At 37.5% G+C, this 9638-nt stretch overlaps 1 protein-coding gene across 1 annotated transcript in view; it reads right to left on the bottom strand.

Moving 5' to 3' along the window:
* Positions 1–1411: 1411 nt before the first annotated feature.
* The window catches only part of prkci (protein kinase C, iota), a 40913-nt gene continuing 32686 nt past the window's right edge, over positions 1412–9638 (bottom strand). The window contains exons 15-18 of the mRNA XM_084733249.1: positions 8715–8794; positions 8355–8444; positions 2499–2614; positions 1412–2382 (exon numbers count right to left, since the gene is read on the bottom strand). Coding sequence (XP_084589375.1) covers positions 2295–2382; positions 2499–2614; positions 8355–8444; positions 8715–8794 — 374 coding nt within the window. The 3' untranslated portion in view covers positions 1412–2294. The remainder of the gene's footprint in view (positions 2383–2498; positions 2615–8354; positions 8445–8714; positions 8795–9638) is intronic.

Below are 9638 nucleotides of genomic sequence, written 5' to 3'. Positions count from 1 at the left end.
TTTGGAATCAATGTAGTGATAAAAAAAAGACGAATTCAAAATTAATTCTGATTCACAAAAAAAGAAACAGTGAAACAAAAGTAACATGTAACAGATGAATATGTTCCTCTGGTCACCATGTGAGCCCAAAAACATTTTCCAAGTGGAGAGAAGCTTCGACTGGACGAGAGTCTGGAAGTTCATGCACCATCACGTAGTGTCAGGGGGTCGAGAGCGGCTCCACAGACTCTTCATATGCTTTAAAGGGATGGTTTGGATTATTTGATGTAGGGTGATATGAGGTACTAATCAACAGTGCATTAAGGAGTCAGTTTAAGTGTACACAATATTTAGAATATTTTCACCATTTTATCTTGTTTTCAGACCACCTTTTCTGATAGGAAACTGCTATTAGACAAGCCAAATATCCCTCTCTCCAAGCCAACCAAACTCCAGAGGCAAAATCAAAAATTTTACCACTCAGAGCACAGGAGTTGCTGGTCTACCACTTACTCAATATATTAGTTTGTTGGTGTTGTTGTATGCCTCCAGTGTTTTAAAAACGATAATTCTGATTCACCGAAATCACACAATAACACAAACAAACTAACATATTGAGGCAGTTGCTGATCAGCAACTCCTGTGTTCTGGAGGGTAAAAAGACTAATTTTGCCTATGGAGTTTGGTTTGTGCAGAGAGAGCAATATCCAACTTACATAACAGTAGTTTCCTGAGAGAAAAGGCTGTCTGATGGCAAGTGCAGCATATATACATATATATATTTCAGGTGGACCTTTTTAATGTGGCTAAAATGCCTTTGTTACTGACCCTGTCCACAGCAGTACATTGCTTTGCTTCCTTGCTATACTTCTCTCTGCTTCTCTTAACTGGAAAGGGTGTCAGCAAGCATTTACTGTAGGCAACAGGCTATCAATAAGAACCTCATACAACTCCATTTCAAATAACCGAAACTTCCCTTTAAAGCAGTTTTACAAAATATCCTATTTAGAAAATGGTAAAGATGGAGCACAGCAGACACAATTTTCAGCTTTCCAACAAAAAACCGCACTGTGTCACAGATTTGGACTTCTAACGGAGCTCTCGTTTCAACAATCACCTTAGTATGTTGATTTACAACAAAAGACATACATGGAATGGAGAAAGTACAAAAAAACAGATAACAACAGACCATATGTTTCCAAAAGGCATAGTATTAAAAATTAGCAAAAAAAAAAAAAAAAAAAAAGTCTGAATATATAAATTCTATGACTTAGGACAGCACATCTTCCTCATGTATACTGTACCTTCTAATTCGTACCAGCAAGACATTTTTCAGAAAAACGTGTTTTGTTTTTTTTTTGGTCCTGTGTGAATGTTTATTTCATGGATGGTCTCCGCACAGCTAAATGTAACCTGTGCTCCAGCGTTCAGGTATCATGTGCTACTCTTCCAGCCCATTTCCCTGCATAGCGAGCTCTTTCGTTCACAGTTTGAGAGTATTATCTCGTTTCTAGTGTTGGTTGGATGCTGCTTCCTTCATTCTGGGAGCAGGGACTTGAAGCAGACACCTTCTGTTCTCCAGATGTTTTGTATTCATTTAAACAACAAAGCCTGAACCAATTAGGTTCTGTTGCCCAGGCTTTAACACTCAGAACAACATATATAATGACTGCTATGTTGTTAAATTAAAAAAAATGAGAAAAATATATAGATTTTTATCTTTTTGTTTTTTAAAGGCTAGTGTTATGATTCTTCTTTCCTCTACAGAAGGGGAGTTTGCCACAAATTCAAAACGACTTTTTGACGATTAAGTTTTTCTGACTGTGGCTTGAAGCTAAAAAGGCCTTTTCTAACATTTATCCTCAATAGTAGATTCATATATATACAAATAAAATATGCATTGAAAGCACCCCACCAGCTGGAAGGAGAGGATGTTCAGTCCAGTCAGGGGCCGTGCCTCACCCCCTCCCTGCCCCCATGTGTACAGCAACCTTGGAAGAACTCTGTAGCCTCGTTGGCTACCGATAATAAAGAGGCCCCGATGAGAAACTTGATTTCAGTGCAGATTTACATGATATAAAAATAATTAAGAAAGAAGGTAGGCTTAAGGGCAAGTGGTTAGAAATGGCTGAGTGTGAGACTGGTTTTGGCAAATAAGCGTTCTACTGTGCATGTGCAGGCCCTCGAACAGAAGGTTGATGTCATCAGGTTGTCTCGTAACCATGCAGCTTGAGGACACTGAGACGCCACGTAACACGTGCATGAGAGAGAGTGTGTGTGGGTGGTGTGTATGTGAGCGCAGGTGTCTCGCCCCCTCACACACACTCCTCCGCCGACATCAGGAGTGGGTTGATGTACTCGAACCCTTCGAACTCAGACTGGTCGATCTTCTTGACCACATCACTGCGAAGAAGAAAAAGAATAAGAGTTATTTTTAAGTGGCATCAATTTTTTGAAAATTGTATGTTTTATTGTGTATAATAAGAATGAGAAGGCAAGATAAGAAAATGAGAACTTACTCATCATCAGGCGTGAGCTGGATGGGCTCGTTGGTGAACTGGGCGTCAAAGTTGTCCAGTCCAAATTCTCCTGAGATGTTGGGTTTGAAAGGAGGGACCACCTGCTTCTGCTCCAGCTGAAACAACACAACAGAAATCAGATCAGGTGGAGACACAACAACCTTATTTTTCTTTACTAAGGCTACACCAAATGCCATTTCTTTTACATCTGAAGCTTCTACTGTGGTTTTTGAATGAAGCTTCAAATATCTTTTGTTTTATTTTATGACATCATCACCCTAAAAGAAACTTAAAATCCTCAAACAAAATCCTCAATTTGTACAAAGTGATTCATCTGGATAAATGAGCTGTGTTATATGAACATATATAGTATAGCTACATTATATATAGTTATATTATATAGTTATATGTACATAACTCAGCAGTTCTTTCAACATAAATCTAATTTATGGTGCTGTTACATTGCTGCTATATAAACAAGTGTGTACTAAATGAATATGTGTGGGAAGCTAGAGAGCAAACAGTATTTTTACCACAGTGAAAATGTTTTTGAAAGGCTAAATGTCAATAAATAAGGACTGAGGCAGAATATTTTGTTAGATAAAAACATGTAGTGCATTTTGGAAATTATACAACTATCTTTTTTTCAGGAAATTGTTCTTTACAGTGCTCTGAGGTTACTGGAAATGTTTGGATCACATGAAGCAATCCTACGCTGCCACCACGGGAATCTAATTTTACAAATAGTATAATGCTAATAACATCAGTGCAGTCGTATCACTTTGGTCTCTAGGACATTGTGATTGGGCCTGGGCAATAATACAATAGTGATATGCAGTAGACACTTCATCACCATGCAGTAAGAAAACTGTTCAATAAAATGCTCAATAGTTTCACTTGAAAATCCACGTTGAAAGCACATAACACAGAAGCCCTGGCTCATTAACAGCCGACCATATCCTTTAATAACAGAGCGCGCTACGACACACAAACAGCCAATCATTTAACAGGTGTTTTATTCAGTTCCACCACTGACATGTGACACAACAGAACAAAGAAATGGTGTGGAGGGAGAAAATGAGTGCAGATGGTGGTAACTGCTAATATAAAAAAAAGAGAAGAAAAAAAAAAAGAAAAACAGACAGGTCCGCTCGACAGTATTTGAAGTGCATCAGGGTGAGAAAATTAATTTATCCTCATTTATTGGTGTAAATTTATTTATTTGTGTGTATGTTTTTCATTGTTGTGTCACAATAAAATTATTACCCGTGGTTAAATTTCAACCTTTTATCCTGGTCTTAATAAAAATAGGTAATTAAAAATGGTCAACGATAATTGATATAGACTGAAATGAAATGTTTTATTCTGATATTTTTGTATCTCTTATTTTTGACATGTTATGCACTCAGTGATCGATGGATTAGCTGTAATGGATCACTAATGAAAATAATAATTAGTTGCAACCCTAGATTGATACTCATGGATGGCCAGTCTATTCCACCAACATAAAGGCACTGAAATCTTTCTTTGGCCATCTCATCATAGAGTTCCATCGTGCTTCTAAATAAAAGAGAAAAAGCTTGAGCCATTAAAAACAGTGATTAAAACCCCCGACGATTCATTTGCTCTTCTACTCAGTGGCTGTGGATCCATTTATCAGAGAGTGGAGGTAACTCAGTCCTTCATCTCTCTCTCTCATCAGTTACACCGTTTGTCTGAGAGCCCACAGCTGCTCCCCCTGCAGGCCGTGAGGAGCACTGCAGGACAAACTTTCAGGTTGGTGTTGGGAGAGGGAGACAGAGGGGTGGAGGGTGGGAGGGGTGTAAGCTGATTCCTCCAGACACTCTGACCGACTGCTGGGTCTCTGCTCCAGACCAAACAGGGAAAAAGAGGTCACGGTGATCCCTGGCGAGCTGCCCTGTCTGTCTGTCTCACACGTCATGCAGCAGTGCATGCCTGTCTGTCCACTTGTTAAGGTCATGTCTGTCTGTCTGCCTGAGGAGATGAAATGTGCCTGATCATTTACACGTGTACAGAGTTTAACAAGCGCACTCCAGTTTCTTTAAAGACTTTTAACAAAATCTTGTTATGAAGCTGGTTTAATTTGGAATTGAACCATAAAGCTTCCAGTTTAATGAGATTAAAAAAATAACACAATATAAGTTTCTATATGAAAAGTAAGTCAGTTCCACTTCCCTCCATTTGAATTATACTATAAAAAGATGATAAGGATGATGAATTTGTGACAAAAATGTTTACCCCTGCACACTCTTTCAATCCCTGAAAAATATGATACGTTTGATTTTTTTTAGAAATTATGGAAAAAATACTGGCCTTATTCAGACCAATATGCAGCATGAGATTATATTCCACTGGTGTCAGGCTTGAGGCAAAGATAAAACGTAATCTGTCGTTTTTTGCCGTTTCAATTAAATAATTTTTTAGCCGTTTACTGTGTACAACTGGAAAAACATTTATTTATTCATTTAATTTTTCATGCATAAAATTGAGGTTAAGATGGCTAGCTGATTAATAGACATAAGTGGCCAAATATTTCAATAATCAATTAATTTCTGTTATTTTTCAAGCCTCTACGTAAAACATCTGCTAGTTCCAGTTTCTAAAACATGTAGATGTGCTTTTCTGTTTTATACAATTGTAAATATAGTGTTAATCTTTTAGAAATGTTCAATTTGTAGACATTACTTTGGGCAACTGAAATGTGCATTTTATAATACTTTTATTGTTTATTGTTTAATAAAAAAAAAAAGATTAAACAATTATGAAAATAACTATTAGTTCGTCAGAGACGACACAGTGTAGCTTTCCGTCCATTATATCACATTTGATACCAATACAGAACTTGAGCTTATATAGATAGATATTTTTGAAGAAGAATTTGAAAACATAAATGACAGTTGTCAGGCCATGACCTGTATATCTTTACATCAAGACGTCATAGTATAACAACGACATAACTGATGTGCAAAAAAGAGAAGCTTAAAACAAATGAAATTGTGAACTTAAAATAGAGTCAAACTGAATTTCGGATTTTGAGAATTCTGCAAAAATAGCCAGCCATAACCTTAGCATGTGCAAAGAATGTCATAAATTGTCCTCGACAATTTATGTTTGAGTTATTATGTACAAGTGCAAAACAAAAACAACAAAGCAGTCAGTTGCAGTCCTTTCATAAGATAAAACAAAAATAATAAAGATTTAAAATGTTAACCTTGAAATATCATAGTGTACATTGTGAATCAATATTTAGTTATTTGATATTCGATTCTGACACCATTAATTGATAATGAAGATAATAATTAGTTCCAGCCCTGGTTAGTGTATTGACAGCTCACCACAGCTACTGAGAGAAACTGTAAGACATTACTTTCATTTTACAGTTCAGGTCAGTCATAAAACAGGAATGTAAGTCACTCTTAAATTACATCTTCTACTCATCGCTGAAACTGAGAACAGGAAGCTTCATAAATGACTCCAGTATTTTTAGTTCTAGTTTAATTTTATGTGAGATTCCTATAAGTGATTCTGTGGTGCTTAATATACTGAAGTGAAGTCAATCTTATTTATTATTTATAGGGTTTACAATCTGTACAGTAAATACAGGCCCATATGTTTGTTTCCAACACCCTGCTGCTCCACATTCATGATCACACTCACAGTTTTAAAGCATTAACAGTATAAACGGATTACACTTAAACACAGAATCCAATCCAGCAAAAGGCAAGACAGAACTCAAACATATGTGATTTCCAATACCAGTAACCAAGTCTACAAACCACAGCTTCAGAAAAAGTAACAATCGATGACACCTCATTAACACCTGGTATTAAAATGGGATCTGTGCCTGGATGCCAGATAACCGGATATCCAGATAATAAACAGTCCGATCATGCCTTTGCATTCACACCTGTTATTTTTAATGCGTTCCTGTTATCCTCATTGAGATCGGATCTCTGTCCATCAGAGCAAAACCAGCATTTGAGTAATCTGAGGTAGCAGGAAGTTTACAAAAGCATGCACATCCAAAAATAAATACTAGGTTCTGAAGAAGACACATGTCAAAAAAGGAAACATAGCATCTGCACACTATATAAGGAATGAATGCTCCCATGATGTCTCTGGTACCAAAGTAGGGCCTGTGCCCGAAACGTCACATGTAAACTAATAAATACTCATGGAACATTATCTAGTGTGCAAAAAAAAGTTTTGTTTTTCCTAATATGAGAAACCCCCAAATCCCTTAAGAAACTTTGTGAAACGATGTGTGAAACATATTCTTAATTAAATGTCTCCTCTTATAAATTCAGCAAATGTAATACATTAAATTATTCCTTGTGTTGTATAAAAATATTGTATCAGTTTGTCCCAGTGTGTTTCAGTACCGGTGCACACACAGTCAATTCTTACTGTAAATCATTCATCTCCCGACCCAAATCTATATTCATTTTTCACATAGTTCTGTTGAATAATGCATCGTCATTTGGTGCTTTCGTGACCAGGTTTGAAGAGTAACATAGTTCATGTAATCTGGATACAAAAAAGGTAACTATATAGTTACAACAGTTACAGACAAAAGAGACGTAATCAGATTACAGATACATTTAGTAAGAACAGGGATTATTGGTAGGATTAGAACTTTAAAATAAATAACATTATACTACCATACCCAGTGTATTCATTGTTTAAAGTAATTTTTTCATTATAAAAAGTCGAATTCTCTGATTTCAGCTTCTTAAATGTGAATATTTTCTGGTTTCTTTTTGAGTTTTGGACAAAACAAGACATTTTAGGATGCCGTCTTGAGCTCTGATCAATATTTTTCACCATTTTCTGACATTTTATGGACCAAATGACTAATCAATTAATTGAGAAAATAACCAACAGATTAATCAATGATGAAAATAATCATTAACTGCAGCCTTAACTGAAACTGAACAATTTTCACCGTGTTTTATATCGAGGTAATCCAAAAGTAACAGGAAGTACTCACGTTACATTATGTTAACATTGTGATACTTTTTAGCAGGTAATTAGTAATACCTTTTAAAAGTAACCCTCTCAACCCTGCTCGTGGCACACAATCAGGCATGTCTCTCTCAGTCTTCTTGCTTGCTCGCTCTCAAAATTTGAACAATAACTGTCATTTACAGACGCCAGCACGTTGTATGGATTGTGTTCATACCAACCATACTTCTATCCACATCTGGATAGCATGTCTGGATACAGATTGTATTTTAGTAACAGGTATAAATGGGATGTAAGATAACTGGAACTTCACTGATGCTTAGTGTAGTTCAATATCTATCAATATAATGCTTTAACAATGCTGCTGAAATTAGATTTAATAGAGACTCCTTCTGACGATGAGCAGTTGTTTCACAATCTGATGGCTCAAATGGCTTCTCTGTCAGACAAATGAAAAGGAAATCCAGACCTCGAGATTTCTACTAATTTTCTTTCTATCTTTTTCTCCCATCTTGGTCTGTCCACTTCTGCTGTTGCCTGCTTTGCACGAGGACGAGACTCTCATCCAATCATTAATAACCCTCTGCTCTGACAGAGCTACGCCCGCAGGGCAGGAGAGAGAGGATGACCCCATGCGCTTAAATTTGACATTCTGCTGTCTGGTAGCAGCTTTCTGTTTTTCCTTCTCTGCAGCATCAATATATGGATTGATTTTGACCTATTCGGCAACCGGCATGTACTGATTACATTCATTTGAGATTATGATGAAAATCGTGATGAAGTCAACAAGACGATGAGCCGAGAAAAGTAAAAGAGAGAGAGTGAAAGAGAGAGGGAGGGAAACAGAGAGAATAAAAGTGAGTGACTCACAAGGTCCCAGTCGACATTTCGGAAGAATGGATGGCCCATGATGTCGGCGAAGCCTGTCTGAGGGTGGCAGCCTAGACGCTCCTTGGGATCCTGCGGGAGTGAGGGCGAAAGGAGGGTGAGAGACGGTAGGAGATGATGGTGAAAGAGACAGAAAAGAAGTCAGGCGACAGGCAAGAAAAGGTGGAGAAGGGTGAGAAAGGAGAGAATGTGTAAGAAAGGTGTTAAAGAGAAGTAGATTTTAGTGAGAGCAGTGAGAAATGGCAGTTGACCCTGACACAAGCCATAATAATGTCATTGTCAGGGGCCAGCAGCAGCCAACAGTGTTTAAGACTGATCCAGGCCTGTCTGACCCCTTCTTACCTTGTTGAGGAATCCCTTGAGGACGCTGGCGGCTTTGACTGACAACGAGCGGGGGATTCGGATCTGTTTTTCCAATATTACTGCAGGAGGTGAGAGGAACAGGGGAGAGGAGGAGGGGTGAGACAGACGGTCCCTTATGACACTGCTGCAGTTATGAGCTGTGTCAATGGCTTTTGATAAAAGCATCTAGAAATATGACTAAATGTCTGTCAAGCAGTAACATTTTCATTCCCATCTATCCAGCACTTTCCTGGCAGTTTTAAGAAAACACTGACACATTTTGAAACTGTATTTACAGCGAAATAACGATAAACACACATGCATTCACACGTTTTCCTGTAACAGATGGCATGAGCCTGGTACTGGGAGAAGTGGCCATTAGAAAGGTGTCAATACAAAGGTGTTACATGCTTCCACTGCACTGGTTTTTACTCTAGTTATAAACCTTGGCAGTGTCTGTCTGTTTGTGTATTAGAGTCGTTAACAAATATTCTAAATTCGATTTTATAATCGAATTGTGGAAAAAAGACATTTAATTGTGAAATTAATGTTCAATTGTGAAAAAAAGAAGCACTACTGTAGCAGTTTTCACTTGAGATGGACAGATCGGTTCTCACAAGCTTCTCTTTTGGTGTGGATTCTTTTAAAAGACTACTGATAATTATTTGAATACAAAATGTGGGTGTGTGCATTACTTGCAAACATTTTCAGTACTTGTGTATACTGTCTATATCAGTAAACAGACTTGACATATTTAGCTGACCTGTGGAAACCTATGAGACACAAGAGCCCAGTGTGACGCCATGGACAGTCACGCACATATTAATCTTGTGAGAGTTTAATATGGTGTGTTAAACATCCCTGGAGATGTGTGTGGTGCAACTTTTCACCTGCAGATAAAAATACAGCCAGATGCACTTTGTA

This window comes from Lutjanus erythropterus, chromosome 12, assembly GCF_056507025.1.
Source record: "Lutjanus erythropterus isolate fLutEry1 chromosome 12, fLutEry1.hap2, whole genome shotgun sequence".
NCBI classification, from domain to species: domain Eukaryota; kingdom Metazoa; phylum Chordata; class Actinopteri; order Lutjaniformes; family Lutjanidae; genus Lutjanus; species Lutjanus erythropterus.
This window is presented reverse-complemented; position numbering and strand designations above follow the sequence as displayed.